Here is a 19,447-nt window from a genome sequence, read left to right as displayed (position 1 = left end):
CTCAGATGCAATCACTGATGTATTCATTTAAAGACATGACTTTCTACACAGAGGTTCATTATACAACTATAATTACAACAACAATAAACTTGTCAGAGGATTTGAAGCATTAACAACCTTGCTGGCATTCTTACTGCATTCTCTGGATGAACTTGCCTTTTTGTGCATTGCTCTGTGACACATCTTAGATTAGTAAAACAACCTTGTCAATGATTACAGATGATAAACAGAAAGGAATAGGGCTGGAATATCTTTTCGTGTTACATGAGAGCAGAATTAAATTGTAATATGAGGGGACACTGTTGTGCATATCATGTGGATGGTATATACAAATGAACAAGATAAACAACAGAGTTGGTAATGTCCTAGGGATTTTGGTAACATAAACTTTACAGGAAGCTTTGCTCAACTTGTTTCTGATAGAATTCAAAAGCATGCATCAATGACTTTTCTCTAAATAGAGAAATTTTCCAGCTATATTTATGACACTGCTAGCACAGTAACAAGAGGAAATCTTCCCCTGGAATTAGCATTGATTATCTTCTTTTATGAAAGTGCATCATTACTAATGTGCAAATGCACAGATATCCATTTGTTACTTACCTTATTGGGGCTTAATGCTGTTATTATCCAGACACATTGAGCATTACTGTCATATTGAAAAGGAAAGTTGGGGGACACAAAGGTACCAGCCGGACCGTGCAGATTAACTCCACAAGTTTTAACTGGAAAAGATAAACAAGATTGGTAAATATGGTCCTGCTAACATAACATAAAGAAAACAGTCCTTAAAAAAGAGGAACTATTTAGACAAGTTAGGCAAGACTTTCCTTGCTGAATCTCATCAATTGCTGCTTTAACTTCAGTGGAAGATCAGTGGAAATACTGCACAAATGGGTTTCCCAGCAAGTTTCTGCTGAAGTTACAGCAGCGTCCTGAGAACTCCTGAAGAATTGCGTGGCACATAATTTCATTCAAATTTCATAACTTCAATATGCCTATATGTGGAATTCAATGAGAAATGACAAAGTATTGTAAAATCTGATCAATGTAAATTAGAGCGAATGAGTCACACTCTAACATAGGGTTTTATGACTTGTAACCTGAATGTGTAAATTAAATGTGAATGCCAACTTTTATAATCTGTAACTTGTTTGAGCAATCTATTCATCTAATCACTATAATAATGCAATAACAGTTCCTTTTATTGAAAAGATTTTCATAGCTCCCTTGATGAGCACCAAATCAAACAGTACAAAAGAAGGCCATTCAGTCCATCATACCTGTGCCAGCATATTCAATTATGCTCACTCCTCTGCTCTTTCCACAAATGCCTGAAAATTTTCTATTTCTGGTCTATAACCAGTGTGGAATTCAGCCATGCCAAAAGTTACATGTCAGATTCTTGGCTTGTACGAAGCCAACTGATTCCAGCCATTGTGGCATTAGGGATATTACAATTAGCTTCAGCACCCCAAGTTAAGGGGGATAAAATAAAGAGACATTTTGCTCATGGTTATTACCTAGTGACCTTCTTCTAGAAAATGCAACCAAAGTGAGGACAGAATAAACTCAAACAGTGACGCTGTCCATGGGGTTGGAAAGCATGCCTACACTAACCAGAATATACACATGGAATGATAGCCAACAAATGGCATGGCTGAGAGCAGAGGGAAAGAAAATTTAGAATATATGATATCTCTTATATTTTCTTAACCTATGTAGGCAGGAGTTATTATTAAATTAGCTTTCATTGTTTATTTTCCAGTGTAATTCATCTGAAATCGCAGAATTTCATGTGCAAATTATGTTGAGCACAGCTCAAGTTTTTGTGATCTTTTACACTAGTTTAATATATATCATGCTAGAAACTGTTCATACCCACACAACTGGGCACACTACTGTTTGAATTAATCACCATTGCAAGTTTCCACTTTAACTTTTTTTTCAGCCAGAAGGACACTAAAAGGCATGTTCAAAAACTCTTAAATATCTTTCAATTAGCTAATAAACTGGCTACATTAAATAGCTCTATGTAGCTTTTTAAAATAATATTCAGTTATTTAAAATCAGGTTAGTAATTGCTGATGGTTACTGACACTTTTTAAAATTGCTTATTTTTTGTGAAAAAGCATTTTTCAACTGTATTGATAAAGCTGCATAGGTTACTTCCATGAATACCTATTTATGCTAAAAATGATTTTAGTTTTAAATTATATTCTAAAATGATGTCCAATTGATCTGGCTCATGAATGAGTTTACATTCAGTGCTATGCAAATAAGTTTGAGTGGAAACTTGAGCAAAAAAAAACACTTCTTAAAACTAGCAGAGTTTTGAGTGCAATTGTGCCTAGATTGCAGATTGTACTCAAAATATGTGCATGATAATAGTAGTAGCATAATAGTAAGCGGACAGAAAATAGCAAGGCTGAGCTTAAAGATAGAACTAGGTTACACAAAAGCAGCTAAAATCGCATTTCAAGATATGTTATGTATAAAAGATTAATGATTTAGATAAGTACAATCAAAGATCTTATTCAAAGCGTTCAATAATGTACATCGAAGCATGTACACATGACTTGATAGATTTTTTTAAAATAGAAAAAATTGAAACTGGAATAACAAATAACAAAAAGAAAACTTAGAATGGTTATTTGTAAGAATTTCTTTAACCTGAGTGCTAAATGTTTGGAAATAATCCACCAAGCAAAGTAGCAGAGGCAGAAACATTGGGTATTCAAAATACATAACAACACAAGAAATAGAAGCAGGAATAAACAATTCAGCCTGTCGAGCCTGCTGTGCCATTCAATTAGGTCATGGATGATCTGATCCTGTCTACCATTTAACCCTTGACTTCTTTATAGATCAAAACCCCTTCTACGCAGCCTTGAACATATGCAATGATGCAGCCTCCACTGCTTTTTGGGGTAGAGACTTCCAAAGACTAATTCCAAAGAGAGAAGAAATTCCTCTTCATTACCATCTTAAATAGGAGACCACTTATTCTGAAACTCTACCCTCTAGTTCTAGATTCACCCATGAGGGGAACATCCTCTCGGCATCTGCTCTGTCAAGCCCATCAGAATCCTATATATTTCAACAAGATCACCCTTCATTCTTCTCAACTCCAATAATTATCGTCTATTTCTTATCTCCACCCAGGCTGATGCTATACCTCAATCTTCAGAGCAAAGATCATTTCTCACTACCGTACTGTTCTTTTTTTGTTAATAGACTGGCAATCTATTTCCTTTACCTTTCTTCCTTTCTTTCAAAAATGTCAAATATCCTTAGATATTCAGTTCTCCAACCTGACCAATTTGCAACTAGGAAGAGTTAATATACTAGAGGGGTTTACTTCAATTGCCTTTTCTCACTGCTGGATTTTCTTATTAGTGCAAGTCTAAATCTTACATAAATTTCAAATCTATTTGTTGAATTTAAAGGAGTGGCCAGATGTTTTCTTGTCAGGTGGTATGCAGAGCTTTGCTGATAGGTGAAAACAGACATCTGAGCATTGTAACACACTGTGTAAACCTAAGTTTGCCTTAAATTCTCATCTGCATCAACATTCAAGAAAACAGAGAGAAAGAAAACAAGGAACTACAGGCCAGTCAGCCTGACATCAGTCATCAGGAAAATACTGGAACTTGTTATGAAGGAAGTCTTAATAATGCACATAGTATGATCCGACAGGGTAGAAGCGTTTTTATGAAAGGGAAATCATGTTTGGCAAATTTAATAGGGCTTTTTGAGGATGTAAATGATAGGGTCGATAACAGGAAGCCAGTAGTGTACCTGAATTTCCAAAAGACATCCGATAAAGTGCCACTTTATAGATGATGGCACATACTAACTACTTGGCAAACAATCCAAGAATGTACAATAAGCAATGCCGTCCATATTATTTCTAAAATCACCCCAAGTTACACAAATATGGGAATAATATATAATATATACATTATGGCACCATATATAAAGGTTACAGGTTTATTACAAGCAACAACAAAGAATGCGTACTTTGCAGCACTGACTTCATTTCCAAAGAATTTCTTAACTGTAACAAACAGAAGGGTGCCATATAAATTTAAGTCTTTTTATTACCAATTTAACCAGAAGGCGAGCCACTAATTATAAGTTTTCTATAGCTACTATATTAAGCTGTATAAATTTTGAAATCTGTTTCATTTTAATCTGCAAGTTTGCCAACATATCCTAATTACCATACTGAATAATTAGCACGTACATTTGATTTATAATTTTACTTTGTTGCAATATAAACTTGAACTTAAAAAATCTAAAAAAAATGAAAAGCACAAAAATAAGTTAACAAAAATGAAAGAATTTAATGATAAAGAAAGAATTTAAATTTGTATAACTCCTTTCGTGACCTCAGGGTGTCTAATGCTTTTCATAGTCACTGAATTGCTCTTAAAGTGTGATTACTGTTATAAGGCAGAAAAATACGACTGCTAATTTGTGCACAGCAAGGTGCCACATACAGAAGCAGAGTAAATGATCAATTAAATTGAATGTTGTTGGTTAAGGGATTAAAGGTTGGCCAGTTCACGACTAAGTATAAATCAATATTAGCATATTTAGTTGTACTGCATTTCGAGGCTCTTTTTGAGTGTAAAATCAGGAAACATGAATATATGCAGTGAGCTGCCAGTAAATCAGATTTTTTTTCTCTGCAGGTGTTCAGTAATTCTCCACTATAGTTGCACACACCACAGCTGGATTAGAACTTTTTTTTAACAATTATACTAGTTAAGTGACTTGTTACTTGTGAAATGGCTTATTAACTGCTTGAGAAAATTGATACACCACTGTTACGTTTAAAAACAAAAAACAAAAAACTGCGGATGCTGGAAATACAAAACAAAAACAGAATTACCTGGAAAAACTCAGCAGGTCTGGCAGCATCGGCGGAGAAGAAAAGAGTTGATGTTTCGAGTCCTCATGACCCTCATTTTACCCCTTCCTGGGATTCGCTTAATTCTGTCGAAGGGTCATGAGGACTCGAAACGTCAACTGTTACGTTTACCCTGTGATTAGCTACATCTTTTATGACTGCAAGTGAAGCAGCATTCCCAGGAATTGTATGTTTTAGAAAAGTGCTTCTGCAATTTGATTAGTAGTGTTAGGAAATAGAGACAGTTAAAGGAATTCATATTGGCATTTGTAGCTGCTAAGAATGAGTTTTAGCTTTAAAGTTTAAGTTTTATTTGTATTTTTGTATCTGTGTGTTAAGAAAGATCACTTTAGAAGATGCTTGCATTCAAAATGAGAGTTCTTTTTTACGACATTTAAGGCTATAAGCTAAACTAAGCAAACAAGGGTAGAAAAAACATTGCTGGTGCCTAGCAACAGGGTCCAGAGAAGCAGGTCCCTCCCACAGACACACACACACACAATGGGTTGAAGTTTCCCCCTGTCAGGGGCAAAGTTGAAGGTGGGCACTCACAGGCGCTCTTCCGATCGGCACCCCCGATTGGGGGCGCGGCGCCATTTTACGTGGGCAGGCCAATTAAGGCCCACCCAGCGTGACGTCCGCACAGAAGCGCTATGCGCTCCCTGTGCGGGCGGGGGGAATTCCAAAATTGAGTGCGCGATCTTTCACGCATTCGCACGAAAGAGCGCACTCATCTCGCCGAGGCTAAGTGCAGCCTCAGAGAGATCGGCTCTAAATGTAAAAAGCCTAAAATTAGAAAAATAAAATTTCCCTAATATGTCCCCTCATGCGACAATGTCACATGAGTTGGGACATGTCCATAATTTTCACAAAAACTATATTAAAATTTTTTAAAACCTACATGAAACCTCATGCAACCCATGGATGGGGTTTCATGCTTTTTCTAATTTGCGCCGGGGCTCCTGGCCTGTCCACCACCTTAAGGTCCTTTAATTACTTAATTTACTCTGTCAATGGCCTCAATTGGCCATTGACAGGTCGGCGGGCGCGCAGCTGATTTCTCTGTGGCCCCGTCTACCTGAAAACTTAAATGGACCATGGTGATGAGCGGGCCCTGCCCCTGCTTGCCAACGCGTAAATTCCTGCCTAATGTTTTGGAAGCTGTTTGAGGTCAGTTGGTTTTGAAAGTAGCTGCCAGGAGAGACTGGAACAAAGGGGACAGATAGCCAGTCCCAGGCTAAAGAAAAGAGCCCAAAATCCAGGGGCGTGGAATGGGATAAAGTCCCAAGAAGACCTTCTTGTCAAAGGAAGTATAGGAACCTGTCCTGTTAATGAAGTTAAGGCCAGAATTTTTAGTTTGGTGGTTGGGCGTGCGCCCGGTCTGATCGAGCGTGAAATGACGTGTGATGTCGACTACCGAGTGTGCTGATGCCAACGTGTAGATGCGCGATAGTTCGGTCGGTGGGCACGCGCTGGAGCCAGCAGCGTACCTGCCGACAATTTAAAGGCCTATTAAGGCTATTAAGTTATCAACTGACATTAATTTTTCACTGCCTGTTCAACCTAATGCTTAGTGGGCAGGTGAAAAGGCCACGTGGCCTTTGAATTTTTTTTGGAAACCTCATCCACGGGTGGAATGAGTTTTCCAAAAGCAAATACAAATAAAATAAAAATTTTATTTTTTAATTTAAATTACACTTTTCTGCTCTTTATTATTTAAAAAAATATCTCTTTATCACCTTGAGGCACCTCCAGGAGGGCTTGGAATGAAAGGATCACACTTGCCAAGGATTTGTGTGTTGAGATATCATTTTTATGCCCTCCTCCCCTCACCCACACAGGCAGTGCTCAGCGCTGCTGCTTGCATATCATGCTGGGCAGGCCTTAATTGGTCCACCAGCAAAGGGGTTGACCTCTGATGAGAGGCAGAGCAAATTGAGTCCAGATTCTCTGGGGTCTAGAAAAATGAGGTGAGGGGGGCAAAGCGTTTGTTTTCCCTGGCTGGGGCAGGTAGAACATGGGGCACAGTCTCAAGGTTGATAATTTTGGAGTTGAAATGGGGAGAAGTTTCTTCACTCGGGTGATGAATCTTTGGAATTGTGCACCCTAAAGTGTTGTGGATGCTTTATCATTGAGCATATTTAAGGCTGAGATAGATCGATTTTTGGTCTTAGGGAATCAAGGGATATGAAGAGCAGGTTGGAAAGTGGAGTTGAGGCATAAGATCAGCCACAATTGTATTGATTGGCAGAGCAAGCCAATTAAATCAAGTATGGTCCATTTATACTCATAATTCTTATGTTCATAAAACATAACAGACATCTGACTTTAGCATGATAAAGGGGTTCATATGAAAGACATATGCTGTGCAAGTTATCTCAATGGCTATAGTAATGTAAGTATAACCTTTCCTACTGCCTTTAGGAGTCACGCGATTGTACTGAAGAATGAGCCCTAAGCATGGGTAGTCTTAAGGGCGGAGCTTTCTAGTCCTGGGGCTGATTCAAGCATGCAGCTTCGAAATGAGCTCTGTAATAAAGTTATCTGTTTCAAGTAAGAAACATGTCTGGTACATCAAGTTTATTACAATGTCTAAGACTTATGCTCTGTGGGGTTGAGGCTATGAAACAATGGTCAAGATTTTTCCTACATCTGGTGGGCTGGGCGGGAGTGGGTGGGGGTGGGTGCAGAGCCAATCACCGTCCGCGATTGGCTCCACGCCACCATTTTACGTGAGCGAGCCAATTAAGGCCCACCCAGCGCAACACGCAACCAGTAGCGCTCAGTACTGCCTGTGCGGGTGGGGGGAGGAGGGAGAGTCGGGGCCAGCGCTCTTTCGTGCATGCATGTGAAAGAGCACAGCAATCTCCCTGAGCCACATAGATGCCTCAGGGATATTGAATGGATATGAAAATAATTAAAGAATCGATTTAAAAATTTATTCAATCAAGTCCCCTCATGTGATTGTGTCACATGAGTGGGGACATGTTTTTATACTTATGAAAATTAATTTCTTTATTTAATAAAAAGTTCAGGAAATCTCATCCTGCCCGTGAATGAGGTTTCTTGAAAAACGCGAAGGCCGCTTAGGCTTTTCGCCTGCCCGCCAACATTACGTTTGGATGTGCAGCGTTCTTAATTAATTTCTTAATGGCCTTAATGGGCCGTTGACATTTCGGTGGGCGGTCAGCTGACTCCGGCGCGCGCCCGCCAAACGAATTATCGAGCATCATTTTACGCATTGGCGTGTCGGGCCTGCCCCTGCACGGCGACCAGAAAATTCTGCCCTATGTGGCGGACATTGTTGTAATTCTTCCACTGGTTGAGAGGCAGGCAGAGCAAACTCACATTGCTAGATTTTTAAAAAAACAAATGGAAGACTTATCCATTCTGATAGGCCTCTTTACTACATTTAGCATAAGTTGCCTATGCATTTGGAGCAACTTGTTTGTTTGGTGGGATGAGAGGGACAGGAGGAGGAAACTCGGCAGCTTCTGCATGGAGTTATTGTTTTAGCTCAGTCAAGAGGGAAGATGCAATCCTGCGGCATTAGGCAGGTCCAGGTGGATGATTACTAAATTCGTTCCAACAACTGGCACTTGAAAATTGTCCTGGAGACGAATTGACATCCTGGGACCCTGACTGCATTGCATAATAAGATGCCTTGGCTGATGCTCAACTGAAGGCCTCATTTAATAAAAAAAATTGATGAGGGTTCTGCTGCCTTGGTCAGGGTCATGTTCTGCACTCCGACTTTGGGGAGCATAGTTGGCAGCAGACACAAAAAAACAGGGATGCAATATGGGCTCTGTGATTGCTAACAGATTGGAGACGCACCTTCAAAGTTACTGGAACATATTATTAATGCAGAAAATGAGAAAGACTTAATTGTGCTTCAAGTATTGATATGAATTAATAATTGACACTGATATTTCTCATATCTTCCAAGCTATAGGGGCGAATTTTCTCCGTCGGGCAGGCTAGTCGGGAGCAGGCGTGGGGCCAATTGCCACCTGCTATCGGCTCCGTGCCGCTATTTTATGTGGGCGGGCCAATTAAGGCCCGGCCAGTGTGATGCATGGCCAGTATTTCTCAGTGCTACCTGTGCGGGCAGGGGGAAGAGGGAGAGTCGGAGCATGCACGCGAAAGAACACGGAAACTTCCCTGAGGCACAGAGGTGCCGCACAGAAATTAACGTATTGAGATTTTTCAATGAAGAAACATCGAAATTATTTACACATGTCCCCCCATGTAACAGTGTCACATGAGCTGGGACATGTTTATGAAATGTGAAAAAAAAATTATTTATTTAATAAAACCTTCAGGAAACCTCACCCTGCTCGTGGATGAGGTTTCCTGCAAAACGCGAAGGCCGCTTGTGATCTTCACCTGGTCGCCAACCTTAAGGTTGGACGGACAGCCCTGTTAATTCTGAATTGTTGTTCTATTGGCCTTGATAGGCCTTTGACAGTTTGGCAGGGGCGCAGCTGCATCCAGCGCACGAAAGGCCTGAATGACATTGGGATGCAAGCCTGACATCACCTGACAAATTTGATGTGTCAGCATGCAGGGCCCACCCCTGCACACCGGCATGAAAATTCTGGCCATAGTTTCTAAATGATATCTTGAGTTGTGTGAAGAAATTAGATGATACTCAAAGACACCAAGGTTGGAATTTAATGTCTTACCGACCCTCCTCCACTCCACCGTCCCCTAGGGCAGTATGACTCGCAGGGGCGGGCTGTAAAATTGGCTCTGTCCCTGTTGCCTACCATCTCTCACCTGCCCCTGCTGCAATTCTACCAGGGGCAGGGGAGGCATCAGCTGGCCTGCCAGTCTGTGGGCCAATTGAGGCCCTTAAGTAGCCAATTATTGGCCACTTTGGAACCTTCTCCCATTGCCACTCAGATTTTATCCTCACGCAGAATCAAGTGTCCAGTCCGGCAGGTAAAAGCTGGAGATCTGCTGGTCAGGCAAGGAGGGGTGCCTTTTTTCGGGTCCTATGTGCCAATTGAAGACTCCCCCAACATATTTCCACTCATCCCCCCAACCAACATTTCCCTTCTCCTCCTGCTCTGTCCACCACAGCCTTCCAACCCCCTCACTAGACCCTGGCAGCCTAGCCTTTCCAAAACCCTGGACTTGCCTTCGAATCTGGTTCCATTACAGTTTGCTTCTCTTGGGGCTCACAGCAGTTCTGGCAGTGGCTACCGCTTCCATTGGAACTGCTGAGAGCATTGAGTTGCCAGCCACTTGATTGGCAGTGTGGAAGTTTTGACTCAAGCCAATGAATGGCCCGGTGACTGTTAAATGGCTGTAGGGCAAGCCAGGCAAGTGGGGGAAAGCTTACCCCTAACTTACACACGGTGGGAGGTGGGGGGGATTCTCATATTTTTATAATGATTTAAAGGCAACAATCACTCAAAGTATTGTGTAAACACATTGTGGGTTCATTCATTTAAACCAAACACATGAAAAAATATATACATGGGTAGAAAGTTTGAAGATATCAGTAGCATGGCTGTGTGCCATGTTCTGTGCTCACAGACCAAAGTAAATTTGAGACTGGATCACATGACACACTTTCCTTCTAGTGATGGCATGTTGCTATCCCTTATTACAATTGGTGGTGGGGGGGAGGGGGGGCGTTGGTGGAATCCCACTCTCAGCATCAATTTCAGCCTCAAACATCGATGGATTAGCCTACTGTTCATAACAGAGTGCAGCAGATCTGAAAGTAAGTGCACTAATAACATATCATCAGTGTAAGAACAACATACAACAATTCTTTCAGAAATTCCTGGAACTGTCACTATAAAACTGTCACTTCTAATGTCATCCAACACATCATTGACAGAACCACTGAATTTGATGGATGACAACCCTGTCACATTCCTTCCTTGAGAGAAATACACTGTTCCCCAGTGTAACAAATTCCGCTGGGTCCAGATATCAAAATCATGTTAAAACAAGATCGTTTCGAAAATGCCAAGCTAGGAGCCAACATAAAAAAGACAAACAAAATGAAGCCAATAAATTAAAATTTATTTATTCTACTAACAGGAATGTACATGCGCAATTAGGCTATTGAAAACCACAGATGTGGAAATGTGTTGAAGAAAGCAGTTTTTTTTTAAGTTTTTTAACATTTAGTCCTTGCCTCTGGCTTTGCTAGATGTTGGCTGTTCTGAAGTCTGTCACACTTGCAGCAGTGGAATTTCATTGATTTGCAACCATCTCAACGATTTGTCCAGGTATTCATCATTTGTCATCATCTCATTGGTAGCTTCTTGGATGATGACATTCAGCCAAGCATTGATGATGTCAGTATCTAATTTGGCTCCAAGTACAGTGTCATGCTCAATAAAGGCATGTCATGTTATGAACTTTCAGTCAATACTTTTAACAATTGTACACAAACAAGCTGTTACGATAGCTACCATAAATCATGAGACTTTTGGCATTTGAACACCACAGACAGTACCAAGTTGCCAGTGAATGCCTAATTAAATATTAATGTAGATGAGGGTACTTCACAGCCATCTGTGGAATTCACACATCTCATTGTGTAAGGATGGTCCAAAACCTAATGATTGTGGAGTTTCCAGACTGCCTGTCTCCGTGTTTCATGCTGGACAAAAGGGAAGTTCGAAACTCAGTGGTCACCAACAACTTCCCATTGTATCACAATGGATCCCCATCTAAACCAGACAGTTGGGCCTTACAAGTATTAACCCAGCAGTCATGTAATCAAAACTGGTTTCTGGGACTGCACCCTTATTATCTCAGGAGCCAACAGATCTTCAGAACTATCAGTTCTCAGACAGTCTGAGAACCAAACTCTGAAGCTAGTTGCAAGTCATCAAGCAGCCATAGCACTCAACCTGTTTCAGTTTCAAAGTTCATCTGAGAACTAACCTCCTCGACATTCTACTACAAGAAATGTCACAACCTGCTGTGATCCCTTTGCTTTACAAGACCCTCACCTCAAATTTAAATATTCGAATCAAGAAACCACAGCTCTGCCACAGTGAATACTGGAAATTGTAAGTCGGAAACTGTATTAACTGTAATCTGTATAAGTGCACTATTTTATCTGTATCCAATCTCTATGTGTATGCATGCATGAGACTGAGTATGCAACATTGTGTTAATTTTGGCTAAGTGTGTGAAAATAAATACTTTCCTTTATTTTAAACCCACTAAAGCTTGCTACTGAATTATTTAATTGGAATATACACTCCAAGGCTGAGAAAAGAAATAAACCTCTTTCCATATGAAACAAACTGATTACGGGAAGTAAGAGAGCATATACTTTCTGTCCATGACAACAGACTTAGTCTTCTTTAAAATGTGTGCATTGAATCCATTGTAGTTCACAGGTCGTTTCCTACTTTCAAGTATTTCTTCTTCACTGAAGCCTTCAAAATTGTCCTTGTCGTTCCTATTAGTTTCAGCCTCGAATACAGCACCCAGACATATTTTCAGGTGTTTTTGATACAGTTGACTATTGTATTAGCAGATTCTCTGAAGGTGGGTGTGAAGGGCAGTTGTCAACTAGCAAGATGGCCATCTTCAGTAATTTGTTCTCTCAGAGATGGTTTCTAATATTTAGTGCACATTCACGACAGAGTCAGTCTAAGAAAATTATGAAGTCATCCAGACTTTGATGTTATTTAAGGGTTGGCATGGCAGTGATTTTAGGTTTAGATGATGGAAGCAGCATGTTTCGGCAAATTTTTCAACGTTCATTTGTTCTTCAGTGTATCCTCCTTCATGTAAAATAATCCTGCAGTTGGCACGTCCACAGACTCTTGCTCTTTTACAGTAACTTGCAAAATGCTACACTGGTTCCTGAATCTTGAAAACCATCCTTTGCTGGCTCGAAACTCTACAGGGGTGCTGGAGTAAACTACTTGGTCTCTCAAGCCATTCCATAAGGTCATTTCCTGCCTGTCCCCAATAACCTAGTCAACCCTTGTCAATCAAAAATCTGTCTAACTCAGCCTCCACTGCTGTCTGTGGAAGAGAATTCCAAAAATTAACAAACTTCTCAGAGAAGAAATTTCTCCTCATTTCCATCTTAAATGAGAGACCCCTTATTTTGTAACTGTTCCCCCTAGTTCTATATTCCCTCATTAGGGGAAATAACCTCTTAGTAATTACCCTTCATGTACCCTCAGAACCTGAATATGTTTTAATAAGATCACCTCTCATTCTTCTAAACTCCAATGAGTACAGGTTCAATTTTCTCAACCTTTCCTCAGAAGACAATCCCTTCACCCCAGGAATCTGTATACTGAACCCCTCTGAACTACTTCCAATCTTCTTAAGTAAGGAGACCAAAACTACATACAATAGTCCAGATGTGTTCTCACCCATGTCCTGCACAGTTAGAGCAAGAATTCTCTACTTTTATACTCCATCCCCCTTGCAATAAAGGCCAACATTCCATTTGCCTTCCTAATTACTTATTCTACCTGCATGCTAACTTTTTTGTGATTCATGTACAAGAACACGATTACTCTGCACTGCAGCATTCTGCAGTCTCTCTCTCCATTTAAATAATACAATAGTGTCCCAGATCCGGCTGTCCAAAAACCGGACATTTTTAGAACATGCCATGCCTGAATTTGAATTGAGTAAAATAAAAGAAAACTTACCTGGACAATTTGGCTAGTCACTGCATTGGCGCTATATGGTGGCAAACTAGTTATCACTTCACCGCTTGCATAGCGGTCTGTTCCAAGCGATCCTTGACCCTCCCTCCCGACCCACCTTTACCCAAACCGCCCGTGGCCCAAACCACCCGATCTGAAATCTGGCAAGGCCTGAAATCCAACAAAGCCTGAGTCCTTACATTGCCGGTTTTGAAACACAGTAATTTTGTTTTTTTGTTCTTCCAAAGTGGACACCTCACATTTTCCAACATTATACTCTGTCTGCCAAATTTTTGCCCACTCAATTATCTTTTCTTAACCGTTTGCGTCCTCCACACAACTTGCTTTCCTAACTATCTTTGTATCGTCAGCAAATTTGGCTATAATGCAGATGGTCCCTTCATCCAAGTCATTAATATAGGTCGTAACTAGTGGAGGCCACTACACTGATCCCTGTGGAGTTACATTAGTCACAGATTGCCAACCTGAAAATGGCCCATTTATCCTGACTGTTTCTTGTTAATTAGCCAATCCTGTACCCACACTGCTAAATCATCCCCAACACCATGAGCTCTTCCCTTCAAAAGTAATTTTTTATGTAGCACCTTATCAAATGCACAACATCCACTGTTCCCACTTTATCCAACCTGTTTGTTACATCCTCAAAGAACACAAAAAATTGTCAAGCATGATTTCCCATTCACAAATCATGTTGATTCTGCCTGTTTTATTATGATTTCCTAACTGTCCAGCTACTATCTTCTTAATAAAGGATTCCAGCATTTACCAATAACAGAATTTAGACTAATTCACCCAAGTTCCCTGCTTTTTCACTTATTCCTTTCTTGCAAAGTGGTGTTCCATTGGTGGTTTTTCAATCTGCTGTGAGCTTTGCAGAATTTCGTAAATATTGGAAGATTACAACCAATGTATCTACTATCTTTCTTTAAGACCCTAAGATTCAGGCCATCAGGTCAGGGGACTTGTTACGTCAGCCCCACTAGTTTTCCTAATACTTTTTTTCTAGTGATTGTGATTATTTCAAGTTCCTCTCCCTTTCACCCCCAGATTTTATACTATTCTTCAGCTACTTTTTATGAAGACAGATGAAAAAAACCTTGTTCAAAGTCTTTGCAATTTCCTTGTTTCCTATTATTAATTCCCCTGTCTCAGCCTCTAAGGGACAAATGCTCAGTGTCGCGCCTCTTTCCTTTTTGAATACTTGTAGAAAATGTTACTGTCTGTTTATATAAATATAAATTTCTTCCTAGTTTTCTCTTATACTCTAATTTTTCTCTTTTTTTTTAAGTCTTCCTTTGCCAGTTTCTAAAATTTTCCCAATCTTCAGACCTACCACTAAACTTTGCAGCATTGATCTATTCTTTCAGTTTGAGACCATCCTTAACTTCTTACTTAGTCATGGATAATGCATCCTTCTTGTAGAGTCTTTCTTTCTCAATGGAATTTTTTTTGACAGTTATGTCTGAAATGTCTGCCACTGCTTCTCTACCACCTTACCTTTTAACCTATTTTCTGAGTCCACTTTAGCTAACTCTGTCTTCATAACCTTGTAATTGCCTTTATTTAAGTTTAAAATAGTACACTCAGGCCCAAATTTCTCACCTTCAAATACAATGTGAAATTTATCATGTTATGATCGTTCTTACCTAGAAGGTCCTTTACTATGAGATCATTAATTAATCCTTTCTAATTACACATTACCAGGTATGAAATTCTGTTCCCTAGTTGGTTCTAGAACATATTGTTCTAAGAAATTGCCCTGAATACTTTATGAACTCATCCTCCAGACTACCTTTGCTAATTTTATCCTTCTAATCTATACGAAGGTTAAAATCTCTCACGATTATTGCTGTATCTTTCTTACAAGCCCCCATTATTTCTTGATATGTATTCTGTTCTACAGTGTAGTTACTGTTGGTGGCCTAACAATTACTCTCACCAGTGACTTCTTTCCTTTGTTATTTCCTATCTCCACCAAAAGGTCATTGATCTCATCCAGAACCATCCCACCTCCTTTGCCTTTCTTCCTGTCCTTCCGAAATGTCAAATATCTTGAATATTCAGGTCCCATCAATGGGCACTTTGCAACCACATCTCTGTAATCGCAATCATATCATACTCATTTATTTTTATTTGTGCTATTAATTCATCCATCCATCTAGTTGTAAATGCTGTGTGCATTCAGATAAAAAACCTTTAATTCTGTACTCTTATAATTTTTTCCTCCTCTGACCCCTATTTGCTGGTGCACACTTATGTTTGTATGTTGTGTCCCTTCCTGTCATACTCTGGTTATCATTACTGACATCACTACCCTGCACTACTGGTCTGTCATTTTTCTTCCAAATTTCCAAATCTCCCCTCACATGAACCCTCCCCCCACAATATTTGGTTTAAAGCCCTTTCTTCAGCCCTAGTTATATGATTCACCAGTATATTGGTCCCAGCATGGTTCAGATTTAGGCCATCCCAACAGTACAGCTCCCACCCAGCTTTGCATTCGTTCCAACTTTGTGCGATTTACTTCTTAGCCTGAGGTTGAAAACTTGACCGGGTATGGGCACGTCTTCCACTCTTTGGGGAATCACGTGTAGTCAGCCTTGTTGAGAGGTGTGTTGTTGGCATTTCAGGCTTTCCTCTTGCTTGGCCACTTTCATTCCACTCTATCGACACCCTTCTCAACTTCAATTCCTCTTTATGCCACCCCGGAGTGTTGATTCAGCAATCCCCACTCTTTGTGAAATAGGTGCTTACTCAATACCTTCCTTGATCTGGGCAATAATATTCAGCTTCTCAGTGATGATTTTTTCTTTCCTAAATCAGTACAGCTGACTTTGTATTGATTGTTGTATGGACATCAGTGCAAGTTTGACCCGCATTTATAAAGAAAAAAGGGCACCGAAACGTCACGAGGCTGCCATTTCTAAGTCATTTGTGGAACATTGATACAACTACGACAACAATATTCTGAAATATGTTCGGAAAGGATAAATTTGGTGTTCATGAAAATTTTGGGGCTGGAAACAAGCTGGCATTCTACTGGATTCTGTGTAGCATTATAGCTAGATCTCACTGTAGTTCCAGTGAGCCATTGCCTGAAAGGGCATTATGGACAAGCTGAGTTTTTAAGTAGCAGCTTCCATTCAGTAAAGATGAATGTTACTATTAACAGACTGTGACAAGTATGTAGGGTATAAGGTAAGAAACTGTCATCCCAACAGAGACAAGAAGCACAAAGGAGAGCAGTGCTCAAGTGATGGAAGCGAGAAATGGAGATCTCTGCAAGGAAGAGCAACAATTGACAGCTGTCGAGGTTGGCAGAAAAAAAGATGACAGTGAAAGCCTACTGAAATCTTTGGCCAGCACAGTTACAAATGACAGATTAATCGATTTCAGCTAGTTAGTTAAACAAAAACATTTATATTTACTGATGAGCATATTTGGCTAATTAATAAATTATTAACTGAGATTTAAATTGTTAAATATTTTCAACACATATTGACTGGGATTTTGGGCAAGTAATAATGGTGAAACTGTCTGCATTTACAGTCATTACTCCTCTGAATCCGACAGTCAATTCTGCAGTCTGCTTATGCCACAAGTTCAATGCAGAAATCTGGACGTTGTCATCAATGATCCTACCCTTCCCCACAGCATTCGCTGTTGAAGACCCCTAGCAATCAAGCAGAAATCTTTAAACAGATGAAAACTTTTCCTTTTATGATATTAGTCTCATTGTAAAAATCCTTGGGAAAGTTACACCTTGAAGAATAAGATGTAACAGGGTTTTAACAGTGTACTTAATTCATGACTACAGCTCAACAGCCTCACCAGCTCTAACAAAATTATGGGCCAAATATTGAACTTGGCGGGTGGATGCGCATGTGTCTGACCCACTTGAGTGTAAAACAGTGTGCGTTAATGTCGGGCAAGCGCTACAACGTCAACGCGCAGCCATGCAATATTTCAGTCAGCAGGTAGGCACCGGAGTCGGCAGCATGCCTGCCGACAATTAAAAGGCCTATTAAGGCCATTAACAAGGTGATTTAAAAAATTTTTCACTGCCCGTCCAACGTTATGGTTGGCGGGCAGGCGAATAGGTCAAGCAGTCTTTGCACTTTTTAGGAAACCTCATCTACAGGCAAGATGAGGTTTCCTAAAGCAAATAAAAATAAAATAAAAATTTTGAAATTTAATTAACAACATGTCCCTGCTCATGTGACAGAGTCACATGAAGAGACATGTTTTATAATATTTTTCATTTCTTTATTTCTTTTTTTAAACTCTTCATCTCCCTAAGGAAGCTTTGTGCCTCAGGGAGATTATCAAGCGCGTAGTCGTGCGCATGTGCATAGTTGGCACTCGCTCTCCAACCCCTGCCCGCATGGGCAGCGCTGAGTGCTGCCACTCGTATTTCATGCTTGGCGGGCCTTATTTGGCCCACCAGCATGAAATCGCGGTCCGGCCCCGATCACGAGCGGCAGTCAGCTTTCCGGGTGCCCCCACCGAGCCTGTCCGACAAGAGCAAAATTCTGCCCTATATTTGTGGAATATCACATTTCTCCATTATGATAAGGACTTCACACTTCCAGAATCTTTTAATCAAAAAGGTTTGTTTATGATATTTCAGCTTCTCCTTAATTCTATGTGTGTATCCCAATCATTTATTTTTCCCTCTGTAAAATTTAAAGTTAAACATTCAGGGCATTTTACTTCTGGTTTGTTGCCTTTGAGAGTACTTCAATGTGATTGGTTGTTTGGCTGCTTACCCTTTTTGATGGCATCACTCTTGCTGGATGCCGAGAAATCACCTTGATTCTGTGCCAGATTCCTACTGATTGGAAAGGGGAAATCCATACCACAGAGAGTGGTAGATCTCAGTGAGCTTTCTTCAAGCTCAGCAATGAGTGCAGTTGCTTTGCCTCTGACCACAAATTCTGGGCCCAGTGTGAAAAGACTTTGCTTGGGGCATTCATTAATATGTTTGCACATGCAAAATTAATACATCAGAAAGACATTTTCGGCAACAGGCAACAGTAACATTCCACTGTAATCTATGTAAAACGTGGTTTGACAATAATTACTAGAAAGGCATGTTTGATAGCCTCACTGGATTGGTTTGGCATAAATCATGCTAAACACTAAATCAATGACGAGTATGGCAAAGCACAGATCTATATGAGTCCAGATCAATATTAAGTCTTACAGCACTTTTATATAACAGATTGCAACTTACATTTATTAAAATATATCCTTCCGGTGTAATACAGCTTTGCACAGACCAGCACCCACAAGTTTTGCCTGCACTTGATGGGGTGAGGTCGTGCAGTGGTAATGTTCCTTGACTAGTAATCTTGAAGCCAGGCTTATGCTCTGGGGACACAAGTTCAAATCCCACCACAGCTGCTGGTGGAATTTAAATTTATTTATAAATTTGCAATATAAAACTAGTCTCAGTAATGGTGTAGATGAAACTTTCATCGATTGTTGTAAAAACCCATCTGGTTCACTAAAATCCTTTAAGGTAAGAAATCTGCTGTCCTAACTTGGTCTGGCTTACACATGACTCCAAATCCACAGTAATGTGGTTGACTTTTACTGCCCTCTGAAATGGCTGAGCAAGCCACTCAGTTCAAGGGCAATTAGGGTTGTACAACAAAAGCTTGTCGCCCACATCCCACAAAAGGATAAAGGGAAAAAAAGCTTTGAAAATTGTAAGAATATAGGAAGAGTCAGAGAATATAGTTGGAGAATTCTCAGTAATTTTCCACTGTCATGATGGCTATCACAGGACTGATAATTCCATTATACTGAAGTTTGTGAAATGATCCTTCTATTTAATTATACC

At 40.1% G+C, this 19,447-nt stretch overlaps 1 protein-coding gene across 1 annotated transcript in view; it reads right to left on the bottom strand.

Moving 5' to 3' along the window:
- csmd3b (CUB and Sushi multiple domains 3b) overlaps positions 1 to 19,447 on the bottom strand; it is a 2,092,226-nt gene that overhangs the window by 813,373 nt on the left and 1,259,406 nt on the right. The window contains exon 10 of the mRNA XM_041189252.1: positions 604 to 725. Within this exon, the coding sequence (XP_041045186.1) occupies positions 604 to 725 (122 nt within the window). The remainder of the gene's footprint in view (positions 1 to 603; positions 726 to 19,447) is intronic.

The sequence above is a fragment of the Carcharodon carcharias genome, chromosome 6 (genome assembly GCF_017639515.1).
Source record: "Carcharodon carcharias isolate sCarCar2 chromosome 6, sCarCar2.pri, whole genome shotgun sequence".
Lineage (NCBI taxonomy): Eukaryota > Metazoa > Chordata > Chondrichthyes > Lamniformes > Lamnidae > Carcharodon > Carcharodon carcharias.
Note: the sequence above shows the minus strand (reverse complement) of the source record. Positions and strands in the feature narration are given on the sequence as shown.